The sequence below is a fragment of the Gymnoscopelus microlampas genome (genome assembly GCF_963454915.1).
Source record: "Gymnoscopelus microlampas genome assembly, chromosome: 14".
Lineage (NCBI taxonomy): Eukaryota > Metazoa > Chordata > Actinopteri > Myctophiformes > Myctophidae > Gymnoscopelus > Gymnoscopelus microlampas.
In genome coordinates, this window is record NC_139951.1 from 23,504,493 (window position 1) to 23,530,375 (window position 25,883).

Consider the following 25,883-nt stretch of genomic DNA (forward strand, 5'->3'; position numbering starts at 1 on the left):
TAACGTGCCACAAAGAAAGATGGCGTTCGTTGTATTGTGATCGTAATTGTGAAATTGTGTAAACATTGATTTGGTCCGTTTGGGACGTTCTAAAGTTTCCAGGTTAGTAACTAAAGTGACGACCGGTCGCATTGCTTTTAGTAACGTTTTAAAGACTCGCTCATAATTTTCTGCATTCTCTGTTATAGTAATCATCACTCAATGAAACAGACCGCTTCCCACCAGCTAGCTAACATTAGCCTGCTATTCATTCATTATACTAACGTTAACTAACCTAAAAGCCACGGTGACATACTAAAAGCTGCAGCATATATCAACCAAACACGACCCTTTGTCATGTATGTATGTATGTATGTATGTATGCTGCTGCAGTCTTAACTGGTGCATGTGTTAGCTAGCGTGCAAGGTATATAGACATGTTATTTGCTGGTGTGTGTGTGTGTGTGTGTGTGTGTGTGTGTGTGTGTGTGTGTGTGTGTGTGATTTCACCTATCTGCATGTTTCTGCAGTGGAAAGCACATTTACTCAAGTACTAAAATACACTTACTCAATTCAGTACATTTAATTCCAATGAAATTGAATTTCAAAAATAATTACATACATATATTTAATTGAAATTCAGTACAGTACATTTACTCAAGTACTTCAGTACAGTTTTCAGGCATTTTTACTTTACTGGAGTGTTTCCAATTTTCTTACTTGCACTCCACTTCATCTCAAATATTATACTTTTACTCCACTACCATTATTTGAAAACTTTAGTTACTAGTTACTTTGTAGATTTTGATCATTATTACTACTAGACACACTATCCACTTCAGCCCTATATGCATTTCGGCTATTTGAAAATAGCAGATCTACACACTCACAATGTGTTGCGATGCATTGTGAGTGTGTAGATTTTTAACTTTCTGTGAGTACTTTTTCCACCACTGGTGTGTGAGTGTACTTTTACCTATCTGCATGTTTCTGTTAGGATGAAAGTGGTCAATTTGAAGCAAGCCATTCTTCAGGCTTGGAAGGAACGCTGGAGTGACTATCAGTGGGCCATAAACATCAAGAGGAACTTTCCTAAAGGAGCAACATGGGACTATCTCAATCTTGCAGGTCAGTAGAGAGGGGCTTTTTTTTAAATAAGTGATGGTGAGAATGAATGGGCAGCATTGGGTTTCAGGAGTTGACTGTTTAACAAGTTACCATTTAATGTAAATCCTTCTTGTTGTCTGTCTGTGCATTTCAGAAGCTCTTATGGAGCAGGCATTGATTGGTCCCTCTCCAAACCCACTTATTCTCTCTTACCTCAAATATGCCATAAGTTCCCAGGTGAGTGGGAAAAAGTCTTACTATACTTTACTATACTTATACACCCACGCATTCACTCAGAGACGTGCTGCTCACATCATGAACTATATGTGTCGCATGCACCCAACAGCACCCACACTACATCATCATACACACCTCATACTAAAGGACCGCAATGGAACAAGCTGTAGGCTTTTTTGCGTTATCCTGTTGATTATTGTGGGTCAGATGATTGTGGGTCAGATGTTTGTTACAGATGTATGTGACATATGATTTTATTTCATGATCAATAAAGACATCCATCAATCAATCAATGTATAAAATGTTGGATATATCATTTTGCAAGATAGCTATATCGTCCTGCATGCCTGAAACATTAAATGTATGACCTAAGAAATGTACAAAGAGAAAGAAAGCATTAGAAAGATCTGATGCTGTTAAAGCTACTGTCCGTACGTTTTAAGGCCTTCTCTTAATGAAGAGGTAAATTCAAATATAACACCCGGGATTCAAACCCTGGTCTCTCTCGTGTGGGAAACGAAACATCTACCGCTCATTTAAGAGGGAATCAATCCACCCTTTGGAGATTTTGGGCAGGCTTATGAGCTTGAAGTAGTAATACTTGTCAACCAGTACGGGTTCTACTCGACACCAGGGTCTAGATTTCTCATTGGAAGAGTAGGACACTTCCAATCACTGCAGATGTGCTACTGTATTAACATACTCTACCATACAGATTGATTAAAATAAAATGTTCATAAAATAAGTTCCGGATGGCAGCTTTAAGTAAAGTGTTTAAATGTCTGTGTAAATTCCTCTTTTTCTAGATGGTGTCTTATTCCAGTGTGCTCACAGCCATCAGTAAGGTAAGATCTTTTTTTTAATCTGTCCTTTCCGCCTCATAACGCAAGTGATTATTTTTTCTTCAGTAACTGCATCTATTATTTTCTCGTCTAGTTTGATGACTTTTCTCGGGAGCTGTGTGTCAAATCACTGTTGGAGATAATGGATATGTTCTGCCATCGTCTCAGGTACATCACATCCAAAGCAATTTGGTACTTTATGTCTTTGAACATAGCAGACGATTTCTTGCACCATTAGTTTTATATTTTTATCTCCTGCACCTAATGGTATTCCCATTTCCCAAATCAGTCACTGTGTCTAATCGTAAAAGTTAACTTTCGCCTCCAAGATTTTATGCAGAGCATTTGACATAATCAGCTGGGAAGAGAAAACTCTCAGAAACTGAAAAGAAAACGTGCTCAACACTAGCATAACTCAACCTGTTTAGTTTGCAGTGATATTGATGCTGTATTAAACTGCATCACTTGAATTAAACAATGAAAGTTGAAACTGACAGATTTTGCCATGGAGTTTAATGTGACATTCTCACACAGAACTAAAATAGTTTTCATCAGTAATTGTCAGTCACTACTGAGATTAAGAGATGGCCAGTGTGAACATGCTGTTGATGTTTTCATCAAGAAGAACACCATCAAGGACACTGTACATGACTATCTTTCCAAAACACAAATCAAGTCTGTACATTGCAATGTACTCGAGCTCCTAATGCATCTACCTTAGATTATGTTTTGGCGTCCTTTTAAAGCTAAACATTTTAAATAACAGGCATTCTGAAGAAGGCATGTAAGCTGAACCGTAATAAAGCTTTAGGAGTTAGATTGCGGTGTTCAAGTCTTTCTCTTTAATTTTGTGATGTGTTGTACCTTACTCCTTCCCACTAACTCGAGTCCCTATTTTCACCCTGCAGCTGCTACGGGAAGGCGGAGGAGTGCATCGGGCTTTGCCGGGCTCTGTTGGGGGTGGTGGTTTGGCTGCTGCAGGGCTGCGCCTGGTACTGTGACAAGCTGAGGGAGCTGGGCCCGTCAGCCAGTACGGAGGCCATCCTGAGGGCCTGCCAGGAGAGGCTGTACACACTGATGAGCAGCAACAAGAACACAGCCCTGGTCCACATCGCTCGACTGGAAGATCAAGGTATTACGTCTTTGTGTGTGAATTTGTGTATCAGAGGTGGAAAGTAACTCATTTACTCAAGGACTGTAAGTAAAATGTTGAGGTATTTTTACTTTACTGGAGTACTTCCAGTTTTCAGTACTTCTACTCCACTACATCTCAGAGGCAAATAATGTACTTTTACTCCACTACAATTATTTGAAAACATTACTTACTAGTTACTTTGTAGATTTTGATTATTATTACAAAACATACATTCACCACTTCAGCCCTATATACATTTTGGCCATTTGAAAATAGCCGATCTACACGCTCACAATGTGTGGCGATGCAACGCATTGTGAGCTTGTAGATCTGCTATTTTTATACATGTTACACATTTTAAAACTGGTGAAATGGGACATTATGCATAATGAGTACCTTTTGTACTTTAAGTACATTGTGATACTTTTACTCAAGTACATTTTGAATTCCAGACTTTTACTTGTAAGAGAGTATTTCTACATTGCAGTATTGATACTTTTACTTAATTGAAAAATGTACATACAAGGTTTCTGACCAGCAGTGACAATATAGACAATTGAAGTGTAAATGCATGCGTACTGGGAATCTCTGTGTGTATGTGATTGTGCACTGTAAATGCATGTGCAAGAGAGAATTACGTTTCCACTGCTTTTCCTCAACAGGTTCCTGGAGCAATGTGGAGCAAGCAATGCTCAAAGTGACAGAAGGCCTCAACAGTGTGACCAATCAGACGCTACGAACCAAACTGGAGGAGAGCGTGACATTAGTGAAGGGGTGAGGAGGACAAGAGGTCCCTACCTCACATTCATCAACTTACTTTCAATGTTCTATGATTGATTGAACAGTACATTTTTAGTTGCACACATCCAAAAAACGTTTACGGCAAGTGCTGGACCAAAAGACAATAAGAAAACATGAATGAAGGTGTATCTAAAGATTAAATGTATTAGTCCTATGACACACAATATATTACAGACGGTTAGCCTCCTGAAGAAGCCACGCTGTAAAAATGTTATCATGCTGTCTTTATTGTGTTTGATAATTATGAGAAGTAAATAGACAGATCGCTCCACCCCTCACCCGCCCGTCTCCCTATGTTAGACATTCTGAGAGCTTCTCCATTGACTTGAATGCGTCATCACGAATTTTCCACGTAAAATTATGATGATTTTTGAAGCCAGAGCTCCAAAATGTCCTTCTATTCTCGTCAACAAAGCCTGTAATCATCAAAAACCATTACTATTTCTTCAACACAAAATACAGGCAATTACTAAAGGGGAAGGCTGAGATGTGGAGCTCAGCGATTGGTCTATTATTATTATGCTTTAGAAAAATGTTCCTCCAAGAACAGGTGGCATTGCATGTATTTCTAGAAGCCCTGATAACCAGCTAGCTGCTGATTGATGATTTTGTTTTTTGCTCTTTTTCCGAAATATGTCTTATAAACCGTGTACGCCATCAAGCATGCAGTACAATTCAAGTGTTGTCTTTGCTCCAGTATTCCCTACATGCTGTCGGGACACAGCGAGCCTCCACTGCACGCCTCCTTCCCTTCAGTCCATGCCTTCGTTATGCTGGAAGGAACCACAAACCTGACAGGGGAGACTCAGCCGCTGGTGGAGCAGTTGATGATGATCAAGAGAATGCAGGTGAAAATTCTCACTGAAGAGGATATTGGTGTTTGGGTTTGGCCCCCCAACACATTTTGATGAATCAGTTCCTTCTGTAAAAAACAAAAACAAATTAACTTTTGCATTAGCTTAACGATTGCGTTACTTTAATTGCATTTAAAGTTTGCAGTGGGGTGATCACAAACATATTGCAGCACTGGCTTTCACAATACTAATCATTCAATACCAGCAATGGTGGAACATCATTTCATATAGACCCTCAGCTGTAGCTGAAAATAATTGATGCTAAAAGTGTAATAAAATAATTCAGTTCCTCCATATCATCAAGATGAATTGATTGTGAGTGATTGAAGAGGGAATCATTACTTTTTGCTACACAGTAAATTTGTTATTTTAACTCTGAAGAAATGGAAACCAAATGGACCTGTAAGGGTCCATTTGATTCCTTTGGCTTTACAGTGTAGCCATAATGTTGGCACCCTAGAGGGCAGTATTTTGTTAAAGAAGAGTGTGCTGTTATATCTCCTTGCAGCATATTCCTGCTCCTCTCTTTGTGTTGGAGATCTGGAAGGCCTGCTTTACTGGCCTCATCGAGTCCCCAGAGGGCACTGAGGAACTTAAATGGACTGCCTTCACGTTCCTCAAGGTCAGTGTCTTATTACATTGATACCAAATTGAGGTGTCAGATTTTCATATGTACTCCCAATAGAACAGTAAAAAATGTATCAATTTCCCCTTTATTATTCTTTCTTGCCTCAATTCTAGATCCCACAAGTTCTGCTCAGATTAAAGAAGTACCCTCAGGGAGACAAGGGACAGGTATTCAACTTAACTCAGTGATGTCGTCCGCTTCTGATATTGTACAAAATATATGGTACTGCATGCTGACAATTGATTAATTAAATATTAAAAACTACTGTTGCTCAGAGACATTGAAACCCAGCTTGATATGTAAAGTATTAAAAAAAGTGAGAAAACGGCTAACAAACTTTGATTAAAATGATAATGTAGTAAAACTAATGTAAAAATCCATTACAAAAACAACTTCTGTATTAAGTTACTTTGTGATGAAAACTAATGCTATGGATGGCTACCATCGCCGAACATCATCTAACAAGTGTCCATTCGCAGGACTTCATGGATGATGTGAACATTGCCTTTGAATACTTGTTAAAGCTCACACCACTGCTGGACAAAGCAGACCAGAGATGCAAGTAAGTGCCTTAAAAAAGGTTCCTTCCGCCATCTTTTATTAAAGTAGCATCCATCATATTTATGAACTTCATTTTGACACAGCCTTCAGTGAAATTGCCCTCTGAGAGAGATTTTCAGTTCATTAGATGCGCTATATGACCATACGTCAGTGGACACCTTTTCTAATTAATGTTTCTAATTAGTGCCCTGTTCCACTGAGTGGATATGTTAATGCTACAGCAACAATGACATTCTATCTAGACAATTGTGTGGCAACTGTTTGGACGCTGCACTGTGGCTGCTCACTGCAATTAAGTACTTAGGATGGATCGAATTCAGAGGACACATTTCCACAAGGGCTTAATGAAATATATACTGTATAAAATCAAAAGCTGTTTCCTGTTTCAGAATGACAATCCCCCATTCCCCCCATGCTCCCCATACTGTACATAAGTGGTTTGTTGAGATGCTTGAGAAATAACTTTATTGCCCTGCACAGAGCCCTGACCTTAAACCTGTCAAACATGATAATGAATTGGATTCAATGTAATGAATTGGAACGGCAAATGTGAGCCAGGCCTAATTGCCCGGCCAACATCACCCCAAAATGACCTTTTTTCTATCGATTACTCATTGAGACATGAATTCATGGAGTTTTTTTGTTTTTGTCACATTCCTAAGCCAATAATTTGATGACTGGCGGCGGCTCCGGTAGGAGACTCAAAGTGTCAACTTTGAGTCTCCTACCGGAGACATTAGCATCTTTCCTATTGGCTTAGGAATGCGACAAAAACAAAAAACTCCATGAATTCAAGGCTTCATGGGGTGTGACCGTCACCCTAGATGTGAGGGAATAGTAAAAAAAAAAAGATCTTCTCGATTATTTGGTTATAAGTCGGTTATTGGTTCTAAATATCGGTTTTGATTAATTGCCCAGCCCTAGTATGTACAGTATATGTACTAATACTACGACTATAAATGGCATGGCCAACCTCACCCCTGTCTGCCATCATATTAATTGATCATATTTCCTCTCCCTCTCATTTTGCAGCTGTGACTGTCTCAGCATGCTCCTGCAGGAGTGTAATAAGCTGGGTCTGCTGTCTGATAGCAACACAGCCAATCTCACCTCTAAGCGGTACGTGTTCCAGGCTGAGTGAGGAAAAACAAAACATTCAGGAAGCGAATTGAATCGGATTATGTCTTATGACCTGAACTAATTCCCTTCATTCTGTCTCCTCCTCTCTCATTGCTTTGTTTCACAAACTCCCTTGTTCAACTTGGATCGAGACCTCTTTCTTGTCCTGTCACGTTTGGTTTCTCTCTACTTTTCCTCTCTAATTGCCTCCTTTCTCTATGGCTCCCATCTTGTTCTATCTCTCTCTCCTTCTCTCTATCTGTCCCTCCCCTGTTATACATTTTCTTAAGGGCTGAGGACAGGGAGTACGCCCCAAGGCTGAAGACAGCAGAAAACGCCAACATCCAGCCGAACCCGGGTCTCATTCTGAGAGCTGAGCCCACAGTCACAAACATACTCAAGGTAGAGAGCCTGGTGGTTTTATTTCACAGCGTTCATAGCCCTGTATAATCCTTGGTTGGTATTGGTGGGTTACTGACTCAGAATTGATTTCTGGATGTGTCATGCACTTAACCACTTTCAACTTGGCGTCCCTATTTTGGGCATGTCGTTATTGGCGAAAATGTCTAAATCAGCGAAAATGTAGATCGACAAGCTCAAATGTCAGCCAAGTTTACATGTTGGTAAAGGTTCTCTTCAACCACAATGCTTAACCTTCGATTATGTTGGAAGTTGGAAGCCAAAATGCTGTGGCAGAATAAACGACAGCTTCATAGCCGGATGCTTGCATCAACTCATTGATCTCATGTCTCACTTTCCTTTCCTTTCTGCTGTGTGTTAGACCGTAGACGCTGACCACTCCAAGTCTCCCGAGGGCCTGCTGGGGGTTCTGGGACACATGTTGTCTGGGAAGAGCCTTGACTTGCTCCTGGCAGCAGCCGCCGCCACTGGGAAGCTAAAATCATTCGCCCGGAAGTTCATCAAGTGAGTTAATGTGGGTGGTGAACAGCATATGCATAGGAGCCAAATGTTTGCAAAGTGAATGAAAACTAACCGCCCTCCAGTCTTCTCGCTTGTCATATTCACTGTCATAATTGTGCACAAAACCCAGAGTTTGCCAAGTTTGCAACACATCTGCGTGCCATCACACCATATTTTTGATAGTCGTCGGAAATTCCTCGTGATGTAAGTTTTGTTGAGTCATAGACTCTTTTAATAGTCTCCTCTTGCCCTTGCAGGCTCAATGAGTTTCCCAAGCACATCAGCGGAGAAGGATGTGAGTGCAACACAATATCAAGAGTGATGTGTTCCAATGTGGGAAATTTGTCAGCATTGGAGTTTTTCCACTGAGATACTTACGTGAAGGTGTTTCTTTTTCCCTTCCTGCAGCCAAGTCGGCCTCAGTTCGAGCCCTGCTCTTTGACATCTCTTTCCTCATGCTGTGTCACGTGGTGCAGACCTATGGATCAGAGGTTAGCCACTTAAACCCTATATACTTACTTTGATTCGATTATTTATTTGACCCTCCAGCGCCCACTTCACATTCGTACCATTTCAAGAACAGTCTTCTACTGATGGTCTCTCTGAGCCCTTCCAGTGGGGCAGTTGTTCTGTGTGGGACATGGTCCTCAAGTGCCTTCAGGACCATGGAACATTATATTGACAGGCTTGCAATGTTACAGACTAATGCCCTGTCCACTTCATGTTATGCAAGTACTACATTTTTAAACAACCTGTACTTTCACTGTATTTCCAGTAGATGTCCAGAGATCCACGTTTTCACTGAGCACTCAAAGGAGCTAGCTACAGTACTAGTGACCAGGCATTTTCTGCAGCTGGCATACTGAATAATAAAATGTGCTTTTGCTGTTGAGAATATGCTTAAGTTAGATTTTACTATTGTTACCCAGAACTGTGATTGTTTACCTATAGATAACTTGAATAAACTTAAATAAAGAAAAGTGAAGCAGCAAAGGAGAATGTTACATCAGTTTGCCGATATTCCTTATGTTGACCTATTATCAGAAATCTGATATCGACTGCAGAATCCGAATTAAAAATGTTTTATCTGAGAAAACAAAATCAGCTGTCGGCGGCTTTAGTCCAAAAAAAAAAAGGGGAATCATCCTTCAAACTCCCGTATCGGTCAAACCGCTATCCCAACGTCCTTGACATGTCTGAGTGGCCCCTCTATTTTGGTTTGCAGGTGATCCTGTCTGAACCCAGCCCCTCAGGGGAGACGCCATTCTTTGAAACATGGCTGCAGACCTGCATGCCAGAGGAGGGCAAGACGTTGAACCCAGACCACCCCTGCTTCAGACCTGAGTCTGGTAAAGTGGAAAGTCTGGTGACCCTGCTCCACAACTCTACTGAAATGAAACTAGTGTGAGTTCTACGTATCTTCCTCTGGAAGCTAAGAAAGTTCCCCCGAGCTTGATTATGGTTCAAATTAGGGTCCTTATCGGTTTGCTTTTGTGAGCTTGATTATGGTTAACCAAAAAATTAAGTATATATGTTTTCTTTAGCACTTTTCATATATTTTCAATGACACCTGTTCTAGATTAAATTATATCTTTCAATATTCATCATGCCAGTCAGTGTTCAACAGTTATTATTTCAAAGACTAAAATAATCACACGCTTCAGTGGGAACAAAATATAGAAGTGTCATCATTCTGGGCATGTCATAACAAACATTTGGCAACCATAGGGGAACATTCAGCAAAAAATGCAGCTCTACAAGCTCACAATGCATTCTAGAACGGCTATTTCAGGTATTTGATTTACAACAAATTGTATAGAGTCTAAATGGTTTATGAAATGTATTTATGGTATTTGCATTCATTTCTGGCACACAGATGTCATCCTGAGTTTCTGTTTCATGTTTTTTAATGTGTTGTGTTCCAGTCAGATGAAGTGGCACGAAATTTGCCTAAGCACACCAGCCGCCATCTTGGAAGTTCTGAATGCCTGGGAGAACGGAGTGCTGTCAGTGGAGGCTGTGCAGGTATGTTCTAATCAGCATCTCTATCTATGGTTTGGTATTTGTGGTAAGTGAGACAGTAGGAAAGATAAGATTGCCTGTAGGGGTGGGGGGAGGAGGTTGCACATGAAACCTCTGAGAATTGGTCTTTACACATGTCCTCAAAGGCCCTAACCACCCCCTGATGTCTACAGTATACATACAGATGACAAATTAAAGGAAAAACCTGATCTAAATGACTGTCTATGAAATATGGTTCATTATTGGGGCTGGAGCTTCAATCACAAAGACTGCTCAACTGGCTAGTGTTTTAATTACGAACAGTGATTGACATCTACCTTTTGATCAATGGGAAAGGCATCAGTAAATTGGATCAGAACCGGGAAAGCATCTGTGTCATTTTAGATTTTGGCTATATATATAGCAACACACGTTTTCCAGAAAACTCTTAGGATTTAGAATAGTAGTTTAGAACAATAGTTCTCAAAAAATATCAGATCTACAAGTTCACAGCCCATGCCGCGCTGCGAGCAATACATCTGGTATTTTAGATTTCTTTTAAAGCGTTTGAACATTTTTGAATGATTTAGATTTTTTTTAACACAAATCTTCTCTTCTGGGGGTCCTTGGCACAAAACAGTTTCAGATGGGTGGTCCACGGCCATATCAATTTAGGGGTTGAGAACTACTGATTTAGAAAGCATTTGTAGAATCAGCCTCAGGTCACACATTCAGTGACTGATGCTCCTGCATTAGTGTGATATGTAAGGAAAAATTGAAGAGGAGCTCTTCCTCAGGTGACTAAGAATGTCAATGCAGGATGTGATCAGACTGTGTCAGCAAGAACATTCCATCGACAGCCTCATAGAGAGAGAGCTGTTCCGGTCGCTCGTTTTCACCCAGCACCTTTCACTCTCTCTTGATTTCCTTTTCCTGTGTTTCATTACTGAAGAATGTGCACTGTCACCAGTGGTTAATTACGAGTTCTGACATGTTTGACAACTTGCCCAAGAAGCTCACGTACCCAAGTATTGTATTTAGTCTTATTTCTCATCGCTTCCCAATTCTGGGGAAGCCCACGCAAGCGACGAGTAGCTTGAGGACAAGAGTGATCTTAGTCAGAATTCACAATACTTGTGTATTTCCACTTGCTATTTCCTTCCTCTTTTTTCATGTCCCTTAATTTGTCTTTTGGCTGTCAATCTCTCTTTCTCAAGCCCCCTCCCCCCCACACCACCACCACCTAATCTGAACCGTAAGCCATAACTGAGCTCAACTTGGCTCATCCTTCATATCCTATTATTCTCTATATAACATATTGAATATCTCTCCCTCTTTCTCTCCTTTTCCTACGTGAGTGTAGAAGATCACAGACAATATCAAGGGGAAGGTGTGCAGCATGGCCATCTGTGCCGTTGCCTGGCTGGTGGCACACGTGAGGATGCTGGGGCGGGATGAGAGGGAGAAACCGCAGACCATGATCCGGCAGCTCATGACCCCGCTGTACGCGGAGAACACACTGCAGTTCTACAATGAACGGTAAAACGAACACACGTACCCTGTACAGACAAATATACACAAATAATACTGAAAGGCCCAAAATGTCTTCTTCTGGATTTCTTCATGTGTTGGACTTTGTTTTTGATGATGGATGACTTTCTTTTCTTCTGCACAACACATTACAAATTCCGTAATGCCGTTTGCAATGTACACAGCCTTTCAAAGTTTGTGAAATCTCAGTTGTGTCATGGTCAATGATTTCTTTTTTTATAGTAGATGTGTGCATGTCCCCCTCTCTTGCCAGGGTGGTGATCATGAGCTCCATCCTCGAGCACATGTGCGCTGACGTCTTCCAGCAGACAGGTGTGCCCCTGCGCACCGGCACCCCCCCGATGGAGGCTCAGGAGCCCATCCCCTACCGCAATCTGCTGCCAGCCAAGGAGCCCATCCACGACGCCCTCAGCAAGCAGTTCCAGGTGGTGCTGCGGAAGGGCTGGGTGGACAGCCGGGCCCTGCACTTGTTTGAGAGCCTTCTGCACATGGGAGGCGTCTTCTGGTTCACCAACAACCTGGTCAAGGTAGGTTGGGTCACCAAGGGAGCCCATATGTTTGTTGAGGCACAGGATTACATTATGTAATTAAATAAATCAATAAATATTCAATAAGTAAGATTCTTGCATTTGGATTTATTCATTTGTACGATGATAAAAACACAGGAGCAGGGTGATCTTAAAAACGATGAGACGATGAGTGAATGTGGAACATCCATCTGTTCATTTAGGAACTGCTGAAGGAGACTCGGCAGGAATGGGCAAACCGAGTGGTGGAGCTGTTCTACAGCATCTTCTGCCTGGACACCCCGCAGATCACCCTGACCCTGCTGGGAACCATACTGCCCAACCTGCTCACCGACTCAGCCCACTGGCCCAGCCTGGCAGACCCACCCGGCAAGGCACTGGCCAAGTAAGAAAGAGTGTGTGTGTGTGTGTGTGTGTGTGTGTGTGTGTGTGTGTGTGTGTGTGTGTGTGTGTTTACGATCACTTGGAGTGTTCATGGTTACCTGTAGCATGACAACATAATCTATACAAATTAACATTGCACATCGCCAGCCTTGGACACAACTGTATCATACAGTGTATATATTGCAACCTACATCAGGATTGAACACGGCAAATGAAGCCAGCTGTCTCATTACCGACGGAGCCTGCAAGGCCCATAGCACCTAAATAAAGTTAAACAGTCATATGTCTTTCTGGAAATGTTTTCTGCTGCCTTGTGGTTTCTTAGATATCTTATTATCAGCTACAGTTTCACAACACAGAGCAGAGAATGCAAACAACATCCAACTGCAGTTAACAGTCATCTGTCTTTCTGGGGATGTTCTCCTCTGCCTTGTGGCTTCCTTGGTGTTTCTTTGTCAGCTAAGGTTTCAGATCAAAGCATGTCATTTATTTTAAAAGCCAAGCAATTAAAAAGTGAAACTTAACTGAGCTTTATGAGAAGAATACAACGTTTCCCCATTTACAAACTTTGAAGTTAATATTCCAGATTTTGTGGTGGCCAGCAGCCTTATATATTTGTTGATACATATCCTATCCTATATATATCCTACATATAAATAAGCAAACCTCTGTCATCAAAATCTGTCTGTTCTGCCCAGTTCTCCACAGTGGCTGGAGCAATGGATCTGAATTTGCACACGGGCATTGACCATTAGCATATGCACAAAATAACGACACCAGTTTTTCACTTTACCAAAATTTAAGTTGTTTATTAGCGTTTTGATGTAAACACAGGAGATTCGGAGTTTGGGCTATGGGATCTATCGTCGCCATAGTTACAGCCCCTGGTTTTCGGGCCTATCATTATGGTAGTGGTTCGGGTTTTTGTTTTCTTTGTATTAAGATCATTGAAGTGACAGATCTTGTGATCAGATCTGTTTTCTGTATAAGAGATACATAGTAGACAAGGGGTGTGTGTGTGTGTGTGTGTGTGTGTGTGTGTGTGTGTGTGTGTGTGTGTGTGTGTGTGTGTGTGTGTGTGTGTGTGTGTGTGTGTGTGTGTGTGTGTGTGTGTGAGATTAAGGGAGACAGCATAGGGAGTAGGAATATTAATGGCCTTATTCAGTCCTAAGATCCAGTGATGAGGAGGAGTGTGCTTAACCCCTTCAGCTCCCTGGGTAGACACAGGAGTCTTGTGTTAAGTGAGTTTTTCTTGTTTGTCGTTGTGACTCTACAGGTTGTCAGTGTGGTGTGCCCTGAGTTCTTACTCCTCTCACCACAAAGGTCAGGCCTCGGCTCGCCAACGCAAGAGGCAACTAGAGGACATTGAGGTAAACGGGCAATACACACCGACAATGACACAAAAACAAAACAGGAAACATGTACCCTAAACATGGGAAACCCCACAAAGAATAGGCAATAGCGTCGTTTCCCAGTGCCAGTAGACAAGGATGCCTTTCAGTTGTTGATTACACACACACGCGCGCACACGCACACACACACACACACGCACACGCACACGCACACACACACACTTTCTGCCTCTCTCTATCTGCCCCCCTTATTTCTTCTAAGCTAACATTATGCAAACATTATGTCCTCTAATGACGTCATCTAGCAGAAGCATATCAGTGAGAACAGCCAAATCCTAAGGCAGCTCCCTTGTGCAACACCAAACGCAATGTCATATATCTCTGACACGTTCTCCAAGAATAATGAAATAATAATAAAAAATATCCTTCCTGTAATGTATATTAGGAACTAGTTTATGAACACATTCTGAGAGGCCAACCCTCATATAATTTTAGAAAGTTATTACTCATTCTTTTATTGATTGCACACGACAGGCAGCTTAAGGCTGAGAGACCAACCCAGCTCTCAGGGTGATTTATGAGGATTCCATGGTCAATTGTATTGAATGCTGCACTGCACTTAAATGAAGAAGCACCAGAACACCTTATTAGCATCAGTGCTATGTCTCAGATCACTATCTTAGAGAGAGACGTTTCTGTGCTCTGATTAGCTCTGTGTTACATATTACATAAGTCTGGTTTCTGGAAGTGTATTTTATTTAACCACTTGAACCCCAGCATCCCTATTCTGGGAGGAACATTTGTCAAAGATTGCCGATCTCATGGATTAAAGTTCTCCGTCGCCACGACTGATTTCAGTCATTTGACTTCTATAGAAGTCTGCATGTCTTCTATGGAAGCATGTCGCACTTCTATAGAAGCATGTAGTATGTCTTGTCTTCTATGGAAGCATGTTGCTTCCATAGAAGCATGTTCAATGCTTTTATGGAAGAATGCGTCGCAGACACATTGAGAGCTCGTAGATCGGCTGTTAGTTATTATTTTAAGATTAGTGCATTTGAAGTGGTCAAACTAGCAATATGATCAGAAGCATCTGCTATAAAACCCTAATGGTCTCAGATATTTCATGAAAGCAAAGATTAAAGTCTCCATCTGTGATTTACTTTACCTGGTTGGCTGTATGTAGAACAGCAGGAAAAATGTTACTAAAACATCTACCTTTACATACTGTGCTAATAGTTTATGAAACACAGCACTGGTGTGGGGAGCTCCTTTCATACTGTTTCACAAATCACACATTAGGACTTGGCCATACAAACATTTTCAGTCGTGCAATTTTATTTTGCTTTAATCCATGCAATCTGCAAGCTGTAGATTGGCTATTTTTGACAAAGAGATTTGGTGCACAGTACACAGAAAAAAAACGGTCCACGTACAGTTGAAACTCGGGTCCATTTCAAAGAATCGAGGATTAAACTACAGCAGAATCTTATGTATAAATCCAAAGTGTAAAAAAAGTTGAATCCTCTGAGTGTAAATATGGACTCATTAGGTTATTTATTTACTCTTTTAAGAGTTAAATCAACACTGTAATTTGTATGTTCAAAAGACAATGGTGGTCTAACATGCCTCTGGTGGCCCACAGGACTACAGCAGCTTGTTCCCTTTGGATGACACCCAGCCTTCTAAACTCATGCGCCTGCTCAGCTCCAACGAGGACGAGCCTGTTGCCCTGTCCAGTCCAGGTCAGTCTGTAGCCCTTTGTCATCCTAATCGAGTCAGCCTGTGGGCAGAGGTTCATCAGAATCTCTTGTCTGTCAAAAAAAAAAGCAGGCTGCTGCGTTTTTAAACCATGTGTTAAAAATACAATTACCAGTAAACTCTGTTGAAAATGATTTCAATACAAAATGTGGAATTTAATTGACCAAATTATTATGAAATGTACCACAATGTACCAGATAGATTGGTCCCCAATCTATCTGCTATTCATTTCCAATTGTACCACTATGATGCACACATACAACTCTATTAGATCTTTGTCAAGGTTTTACCCCGAGATGAAAGGCTGTGACCCAGCTGGTAATAATAAGCTCTGTTCAAATACGAGTTCTAGAGCTAGTGTGTTTTCCAAGTCTCCAGCAAGTCAGCTCTTGCAAACTCACCGCCAAAGTAGGCCAGCAAGCCAGCGTCATTTCTGACAGGCCTTGAAAATCATAAAACCTTTTAGGGTCTTTCATGGCAGCAGGTTTTAACGTGTCCACTGCAGTGTGATTGATATTGAAAGTGAATGATTATTAACTCAGTCATTTATATGACGTTGTTGTTTTTTTGCTTCCTCTTATTTATTCCTTATTGTACTTGCATCCTAAATTTTTATCAGCAAGTCGATTAATTCCAAGTATGTGAGAAACTGAAACCTTTGTTTTTCTGAATGACTGGAAATTATTTCCATTGTTGAATAATAGTGAAGGCGAAGTGTCATTTAGGAACTGCCCTTCCACCATAGGTGGGTTACTGACCAGCATCAACCACATAACCACATAACCGCAGACCGAGTCTCTGGAGTGAAACCAAGCTGGAGACAACGTTTGCATCTCTTTCCTCCTCTGCCCTCTGTTTCCTGTTTCTGTATAGCTAGTTAAGGGGGGGAGGGGAGATCAGAAGACCAAAATGAAAGGGTATTTGCATCAATATCGGTGTGTATTTGTTCATATTATCTTTAAGTATTTCTAAGGATGGTCCTTCAATGAACAGTGCCTCAAATTGTATTTTGACCTGGACAATACCCAACTTTAAAGTTTGACCAAGCTTTGGTCAAGATTGCACCAAGATTGGTCAAGAGTCCACCGAATAGGGAAGGAATAAGGATACTACATTTCCACTTCTTCTTTTTTTACTTCAATGACGAAGCAGACTGTTTCCATTTCTACTTTTTTTCTTCTTACTTAAATGACGAAGCAGAGTTTGTTGTAACTTGCAGGCTTCTGTCAGCTGTAGAGTGGATTTCCATGAGTCACTTGTGTTTTGGTTCCTTGTGACATGAGGTGTTGTCTTTTCTTGCAGGGGACCGGTCAATGAGCACTTCCCTATCTGCCTCCCAACTTCACTCAGTCAACATGAGGGACCCTCTCAACCGTGTCCTGGGTGAGAGCTCCATCTTTTACGTTTTGGTTCTCCAATTAAGTGCCACAGACCAAATGTATGCAGGATTTCCTTCCCAATAAGCATTGCACCAAATTAGTGCCTATGTCTCTACTCTAAGGTGTGCTAAATGATAGTTCTATACACTCAGCCCTCTGTGGTACATGATTGGCCAGCGCTGTTTAAAGTGGTCAAGACTTTATTTGGAACGTTGTTGTGGTTGCTGCCAGGCAAAAAGCATGTTAGACAAATTAAATTAACACAGTTAGACATCAAATGAAAAATGCCTTCAATATATTTTCAAATGTTGGCTCATTAGCAGTTGATGCATTTTGAAGTTTGCAAGGACCATCTGCCAAGCCATGACAAAGCCTGTGTAAAATATTAAGGACATTTTAGTGTCCTTCTCATCTCTCCTTCAGAAACAAAACGTTTCTTATACGTATATATATTATATATGTTATAACTGTGTGGAAATTGACTAATTTAAGCCAATGTTTTCCTTTCTGTTCAGCCAATCTTTTCCTACTTATCTCTTCCATCCTGGGCTCCAAGATGGCTGGACCTCACACCCAGTTTGTACAGAGTTTTATGGAGGAGTGTGTTGAATGTCTGGAGCAGGGCAGTCGTGGAAATATCCTGCAGTTCATGCCCTTCACCATGGTGAGATTGTTTGATTAATTTTGTGTGTTTGTGTGCTGTCCACAATGACCCAATACACTGTATCATCGTGAAAACAACACAAGGCCAATAAACTTCATCTGGTCAAAGGTCAACGTCAGTGATGAGCTACAATGCTCAACTATGCACACCTCTCGGTTGCCCTTGTTTGCTTATCCAGCCATCCGTCTATGTATCTATCCATCCATCAGTCAATTTTAACCAGGGAAAGTTGACCGGCCACAGATGCTGCTTTGCACCGATGCCGTGTCTTATACTTTAAAACAAAATGTTTTTTTTTTTTTTGTTAATTGGTTAAAGGACAAATTCGGACTAAAATAACATATAGCCTTTTTTTCGTACTTATATTGATCCCAAATGACTGGCCATGGGGACTCTTTGCAGAATTGCCCCTGCCGTCCAGTTTCCCCAGCAGCCCCCATAGCATAGAGTGGGTGGTCTCCTCGTCTCTCCAGCTTTTTGGCCGATCAGGAGAGACTGAGAGTACCCATTAATCATTTTAATTTTTTATTGATTATAGTGTTCCAATTTTGTCTGCTCATTTCCAGTGTTGGAAAGTAATGAAAAAAGTAATATCACTTTTTTTGATTAAAAAAAATTACTTTCACTTTTTGAGTAATAATATTACTGTTACTATTTTCCCAAAATTAACTCATTTTCAGGAGCCTTGGTGGAAAACGCCATTTGCGTGTAGTTTACTTTTATTCCGTGATAGTGTGTTGTTGGTCGGTACCAAGGTTAGGTATTTTCACTACAGTCGGTTCCCAGACTGGGATCACGTTCCTTTGCAGGCTGCTGATACGGCCTGGGTCTAGAGATGTGGTCTAAAAGTGGATATGACACACCTAAAGCGGATATATGCATGTGTGCGTGCAAATTATTGGATATGGAAGGGCGGGCCCTAAACCGGATCAAACTGGTTCATTAGCGCGAGATCCGCAAGTTTGCTTGAGAGATGAAAACACAGCCAGTGTAGGCTGCAGAAAAGACAGGAAGAACTGCTAGTGTTTTACTTGAAAAGTCAGAATTTTTAGTTGAAACTCGTGTAACGAGTTACTTTTGGCAGGGAGTAATAAATAAAGTAATAATATTATTTTTCAATCAAGTAATGAGTTATATATCACTTTTTTTGAGTAACGAGCCCAACACTGCTCATTTCTTTGTGATAACTTCCAATTTCACTTGTTTAATCTACATCCTGTCTGAGTTCTCTATCCTGATTGGATACAATTGGTATACAGACCTTAAACCCTCTGTTTAATAAAGAGCTGGAGAGACATGGAGACTCCTGTTACTGAACAAACACTCTATTGAGTAGTAATGAGTATTATCAGAATATAGAGCTATTTAACACTTTAATCAAAGAAAATCACTTACCCTACCTTTAAGGAGCCACTCTAACAACATCACCAGACAGAAATCTGCACGTTATAACGTTATCTCTCTCTCTCTCTCTCTCTCTCTCTCTCTCACACACACACACACCCAGTCTAGTGTTTTTTTACTCATCCACCTCCCTGGGAAAGAGAGCGAATGAGAGAAAGGAGGGAGAGTGTACTGTAGACCCATAGCTATTTAATATTTTTATGAGCATACGGTACCTATTTAATATTTGTATGAAAGTATATGAGTATAAAATATAATATTGTACAACGGTGAATTATCCTCTAAAAACAGGACAGTATCGAGCACTCAAAAAATGATCTGCACCCGTCTGCTGTTTATATCCCATAGCCGGGAGGGACAGTGTCAAAACCATTGCTGTGGAAACGACTGTCCAGCTCTGCGCCTGGATGTGGACTGGACTGTCCAGTTTTATTACACTGCAAAGGAATTATGTTGCAAGTTGCAACACATGTCGCAAATAATTGGTGTGAATCTGCAATCTCACATTCACATCTGCAAGCTGCCCAATACTAATAATCATACTCTTGTACCGCAGGCTGCAGAAATTATAGGAAGGAGAGGCTGAAGACAAAGTCTGGGAGTGGATCCCAAAATTCCAGTAGAGATACAGACTGAGAGCTTGCACCATATATTGCACATTTTTCATTACTCACTGTCGAGGCCAAATCAACCCAGTGCAAATTATATTGTCTGCTCAATCAGTTTTCTTTATCTTTGTGTTTTGGCCACTGCTCTTGGCTGTGAACTTGTCAGTACTTCATTTAGCTTAGTTTATCAGATACAGACATAGCATACAGACCTGCCAACCTCTACACATTTTGTGTAGCAGGTACGGATTTTGACGTGCTGCCTGGTACGTCCCTTTAAGTATGCAAGTCCACACACTTGAGCAGAGCTCAGATTTCTGCCAGGATGCATGCCCTAATAATAATGTCTGACGACGTAACATCACACAAACTGTCTTTCTCTATGGCGTTCTCGTTGTCTCTCTCTCTCTCCATCTCTCTCCCTCACTTGATATAAAGTGGATCTCCCACAGCTGGATTCACTCAGCCATCTTATCAGTCTCATGTCATCATCCAGGTAGCCCATGTGACCTGAATCTGATACACTAATGAACTGATTGGGAATTCTGTCATTTTGACCGTGACATAAGCCTTTTTTAATAGTGACGTTTGAATTAGAATGTAATGAAAATTGTCCTGTTATCTTCTGAAATTAAAGTGACTTCACACTTGCACAAGTAAGTAGATCATTCCTTCCAGTATTTTAATCATGATTGTGAAGAGTGGTGTGGAGAAAGATGTATCTAAATGTGTGAGAAAATGAATCATGCTGTATGCCAATGTATTCTAAATGTCCTCAGACAGGGGACTGAATTTGGTTTGCTTAAAAAGGACTATGTGAAAACACTCATTTTTGTTTGTGCGTGTGAAATCATCCTTGTTCATTCACATGGCTAATAAAAGTTGTTGTCTTTGTGAACCAGGTCTCGGAGCTTGTGAAGCTGCCTGCCCTGGCCAAGCCCAAGGTGGTCCTAGCCATCACCGACCTAACCCTGCCTCTAGGAAGGAGAGTAGCTGCCAAAGCCATTGCGGCCCTATAGGGCCGTACACCGCAGAGTTACCACAGTCCAATTCAGCGTCTCATGATTATGGCACAACATGAGAGGCGGGGGGCAATGACAGTTTCACTACCCAAGTGGAGTAGATCTGTGTCAGTTTGGGTTTGAAGTCATGCCATCTGACATTTGGAAAACAAAGACTGTTTTTTGCATATTAAAAGAAAAATGTACATACTGACTTTTATAATAAACTCAAGAGAAACTTGCATTTTGTGTCACCCTGTCAGTTTTTCATATTGAAGTGTGTTTTTAACGTTTTAACATGACAAAGTCAACTGACTGGTACTTTCCTATTCACTTGTATACTTGTCATGAGCCATGTCACCTGCCTCTTAGTAAGGTTAGGTATTTTCATTAGTTTGAATGATTAGGTGGTATATCTCCATTATGACTTCAATTCTATGATTCAATCATCTCTCAGAGCAGCATTTAGCACTACAGGGGCTACGGGGTCATTGTGATGTCATCACTGTCATCTTTAATGTCTTTAAAATCCTATTAACCCTACTAACATCTAAAAATAAGAGATCATAATGGCACACTATCATCTGACTGATCACATGTTTGTGACACACCACCCAATATTCCCTGGGGCTTTGGAGAATCCTTCATCCGTGCAGTGACTGCTTATGTCAACTGCCAGTTGCAACACTTTTTGAGGAAATCATTGTCTGGTGATGAGGTAAAAATAAGTGCCCGATTATGACGCAAGAGCCTATATTTTACTTCTGAATTCCATTGTCTGTGTTTTGGTCTAGAATTGTAATGTATTTTCTGGCCTTTTTTTGTTGCTACATTTAGACATGTGATTTTTATGGGAAACTGAGTGCAGAGAAAGGAAGACATGCAATACAGATCTCCAACCACAAACAAAACCTGGGACATTGTAATTATGTGGTCGATAGTCCTGTACCTACACACCACATCAAATGTTTCTGCAGCAATTAAATGATATTTCTACTTAAAATGTTGTGACTTTGGTACATACAGTGTACTCAATCTTATCCAAAATCAAATTGTAATTACAATATTGAGTGGTAGGGGTGCCAATGGTCTAGTGGTTAAGGCGCATACCACATTTAGGCTCTAATGCAGCCTGACAGCGAGTTGTGGGTTCGATTCCCAAGCTCGACTGCCTTTGCTGCGTGTCTCTCTCTCTCCCTGTTTCCTGTCACTCTTCACTGTACTATCCAATAAATAAATAAAATATTGATTGGTAAAAGAACAGCAATTTGCAGCCCTTTTCTATCATTTTGTATTATCTCAGTTTGAAAAAATGTAACCACGTTTTGTGATAAAAAATATATTTATTCGACAGTTGATCATAAAAATTTCACACATAATTATAAAAAAAATGTAGTTATTTCACTTTCAATTACTCTTGATTGATTCAATCATTACACTTTCTATACAATAAATAAATAATAAATAAAAAAATTGACATTTCTGTTAAACAATTCTCCCTACTGTGTTGGATACATACCCGTTACACATTAGGGTTAAATTGGCAATACATGTCAATCCTAGCCTACTATTAATGCTACTTCAGGGCATCACTTTGCCTGTAAGTCCAGCTTTATTACAAAAGTATCTTTCTAATAAATAACAATATATATTTAAAATAAATATAAATACATGTACTAAAATAATAAATAGGATTTCATAAATACATTTTTCAATAAATAAATGCCATGCTAAAATATGGCGAAATGTGACACGTTTTGGACATGAGCCAAAAGCACTCGGGGTATGGGAACATTCCCTAATAACAACAGTCCATCTCCTCGTTTTCAGGGATGATACTGCGCAGGCTGCGCACCATATCACACCCAAAGGACCGAAGCTGCACCAGGGCGAGGTGTGTGGCCACCTGGACCTCGTATTCCCCAGGGAGACTTAACTTCAGAGTGGGCTGAACATGGGGCTTCACCATCTGCCAGGTACACACAAAGAAAACAGCGTGTCACCAAAGTGTTGTTACCAATGTGCCCTCTTGAAACCCAGTTTGGCTTGGTTTCATATAATTCAGCTGTTTTTCTTTTACTTTTTTCTTTTTTAATAAATTAACATTTTGAAAAACAATAAACATCTGTTACCGTGTGGATCTGAGTGAGAAGGTCTCTGATGTCAGCCAATAGGCCATCCACTCGCTCATTCCTGTTCAGCCGAGGAAAGACTTCATTCAGTAATGCTTGGTGCAGCTGAAGACCCTCAGACATCCTTTTCAGACTCATCTCCTAAAAAGAGCCATTTTAATTCATTATTTTGTTATTACATTATTATTGTTTTTCCACTTTTATTCCAGTGAAACATCTCTTTTTCAAGGGAGTCCAGGCCAGAATAAGAAAAAAGAAAAACTGAAAAAATGTGCTTTATTATTGGAGTAAATTAATCTATTCTTCAGATACTCACCATAGTAAAGTCCTGTGTTAGGGCTTTGAGTACCGGAGCGGATGGGATTCCAATAGTTCCTGCCATACCCGCCAAATTACTATTTTCAGTTGAGTTGAGGTCAAAAGTCTGTAATAGATGGAATTGGAATTAAAGCTTATGTAATTATAGGCCATATAGTTACAGTAACCTGTAGCCTATAGCCTACAACACCAACAAATCAGTAAAGTATAACACAGGGGTAGGCAACCTTAGGCACGGGTGCCATCATTGGCACAGGGGAGGGTGATCAACACTGGCATACATGTGAGAGAGAGTTTTTTTCATGTTAAATTAGATATATAAAAAAAAGCTTAGTCAGTTAAATTAATAAAAGTCCACTCACATCCATATACAAATTACATCCTGCACATAATCCTACATTCATTCAAACTGTTTAATGATCATTACATCCTGATCTTTCTAAAGAAGAAACTAAAATAAAGGTTATGTATAGCCTATGGACAATCAAAATCAGTTGGTAATATAAAATGTTGATGTGGTGTCATAATTAAACTTGTGTTTAATTATGACAAATGTTGATATGGCACACTGAAGATGAAAACATGGCACTTCATGTCAAAAAGGTTGCCGAACCTTTTTGACATGTAATTGTAGCCAGTGGGCTAGCCTACTACACTAACACTACATTGTTAAAGCCTACTAGGCTGCTTGCATCCCTTACGACGTCTTATTTTTAAGGCACATTTTAGATAATTATCCAAGACAATGTGTTTCCAGAGGCTGTGCTGCAGAGAAATCATGTGATCACAATTTGGGTGATAGGCAGATAATAGCGTCATCATAACAAGGGCCATATTATTGTAGCCTAGCCTCATGCATTTCAAAACATATCACTAATTGCTTTCCTGAAATACAAAAATGAAAACATTAAAAAAAACGCTACAATATAGCCTAGGCAACCACGTAAATAGACTGTGTTACATAATAACCGTCGCAGTTATAACTGCGCAGCACATTTAGATCCAGGGAGCTTCTCGTCTCATCTCTTTATGCTGAGAATGGACAGGTCAGTCTAAACCAGGTTAACTTAAACAATATATACAAGAAGAGGAGGAAAACATAGCCTTGGTCCAAAGCGTTAGTGAGTTATCTCTAACGCCCTGTCAGGCGTGCTGCTCTGCCCATAGACCGAACATTCTCCGTCTTTAGTAAAAAAATAAACATAACTATTTCGCTTCTTACCAAAATAAAATCTGTTTTGTGTTGTTGAAAGTCTATACTCCAGGGTGGGAAGCCTCTCAGCACCCCACCTTCTCTGTATAATACACTTTTTGGGCAGAAAATAAAATATGTCCGCCAGATGGACATTGTTTTATTTATTCCCTGCGCCCTCTACAGATCTGGTCAATGGTAATTTATATTAACCAGATCTGTAGAGGGCGCAGTAGAGTAAATACAATAATTTCCGTCTGGCGGACATATTTTATTTTCTGCCTAGAAAGCGTATTATACAGAAAAGTTGGGGTGCTGAGAGGCTTCCCACCCTGAATAATAGACTTTCAACAACACAAAACTGTCTTTGTTTTGGTGAATAACTAAAAAGAAAATGTTTATATTTACTAAAGTTGGAGACCTTGCTCGGTAGTGGAATTTTCGGTCTATGAGAATAGCAGCGCGCCTGGCAGAGCGTTAGGGAGAACTCGCTAACGCTCTGGACCAGATTCTCATGCATCTCTTGATGCATGAGAATGGACAGTTCAGTCTAAAAAATAGATAGATTGCCCACAACAACCAGTTTAACTTAAAAAAATATATATATACAAGAAGAGGAGAAAACAATGCATTGCTGCTTACATCCGGGTGGGTTATGCAGGACTTGTGCGTCTCGGGAATGTCTTCCAGGATCTTGTGCGTTAAACTCAGTGCATGCTCCGCGGCACGTGATGCATGTTCTGTGTCTTTCAGCTCCAGGACAGGTGCGCTCCGGGCGAAGGTGGCCATGTTGCACGAAATGACGATCACTGCAAGAGACAAGAAATCTGTGTGTCAGAGAGTCAGACTCAGTACCGACCGTGCAGAGACCGTCTAGTCACCACAGCGATAACAATCCAACACAGCGCTCATTGGCTGGCAGAAGATGAGAGTCTCCCTTGAAGGCAGTGGTAGAAAAAGTACTCACATTTTTTACTTAAGTAAAACGTATCAATACTGCAATGTAGACATGCTCTGACTGTTACAAGTAAAAGTACAAAAGTATTGGTATCAAAATGTACTTAAAGTACCAATTAAGTAGAAAGTAGTGTAGCCTACTCATTATGCTGAATGTCCCATTTCACAAGTTTTCAAATGTATAAAAAGTATTACAATCTTTTGAAAATTGCATCGTGAGGCATTGTGAACTTGTAGAGCAGCTATTTTCAAATGGCCGAAAACGAAACGTATATATAAGGCTGAAGTGGGTAATGTATGTTTTGTAATAATAATCAAAAACTTCAAAGTACCTAGCCCTGGTCCATAGCGAGAACCTGGACCAGGGCTACAAAGTAACTAGTAACTAAAGTTGTCAAATAATATGTAGTGGAGTAAAAGTACAATATTTGCCTCTGAGATGTAGAGGAGTAGCCTAGAAGTAAAAGT

The 25,883-nt window shown here is 40.5% G+C and overlaps 2 protein-coding genes across 2 annotated transcripts; one reads left to right on the forward strand and one right to left on the reverse strand.

Annotated features, from left to right (window-relative positions):
* med24 (mediator complex subunit 24) lies at positions 1-21,058 on the forward strand. Its single transcript, XM_084077874.1, has 26 exons — positions 1-102; positions 977-1,107; positions 1,241-1,323; positions 2,130-2,168; positions 2,260-2,333; positions 3,074-3,297; positions 3,963-4,074; positions 4,799-4,949; positions 5,464-5,577; positions 5,697-5,750; positions 6,063-6,145; positions 7,177-7,263; positions 7,566-7,665; positions 8,045-8,187; positions 8,442-8,479; positions 8,593-8,675; positions 9,410-9,588; positions 10,110-10,209; positions 11,549-11,724; positions 11,990-12,263; positions 12,467-12,648; positions 13,924-14,017; positions 15,645-15,744; positions 17,063-17,143; positions 17,655-17,803; positions 20,718-21,058. The coding sequence occupies exons 2-26, from the start codon at positions 978-980 to the stop codon at positions 20,832-20,834; spliced, it is 2,967 nt and encodes a 988-aa protein (XP_083934000.1). The 5' UTR covers positions 1-102; position 977; the 3' UTR covers positions 20,835-21,058.
* A 1,263-nt stretch (positions 21,059-22,321) lies between these two features.
* LOC311059660 (uncharacterized protein) lies at positions 22,322-25,263 on the reverse strand. Its single transcript, XM_084077675.1, has 4 exons — positions 25,101-25,263; positions 23,265-23,372; positions 22,949-23,089; positions 22,322-22,785 (listed from the first exon to the last, which is right to left on the reverse strand). The coding sequence occupies exons 1-4, from the start codon at positions 25,245-25,247 to the stop codon at positions 22,615-22,617; spliced, it is 567 nt and encodes a 188-aa protein (XP_083933801.1). The 5' UTR covers positions 25,248-25,263; the 3' UTR covers positions 22,322-22,614.
* Positions 25,264-25,883: the final 620 nt, after the last annotated feature.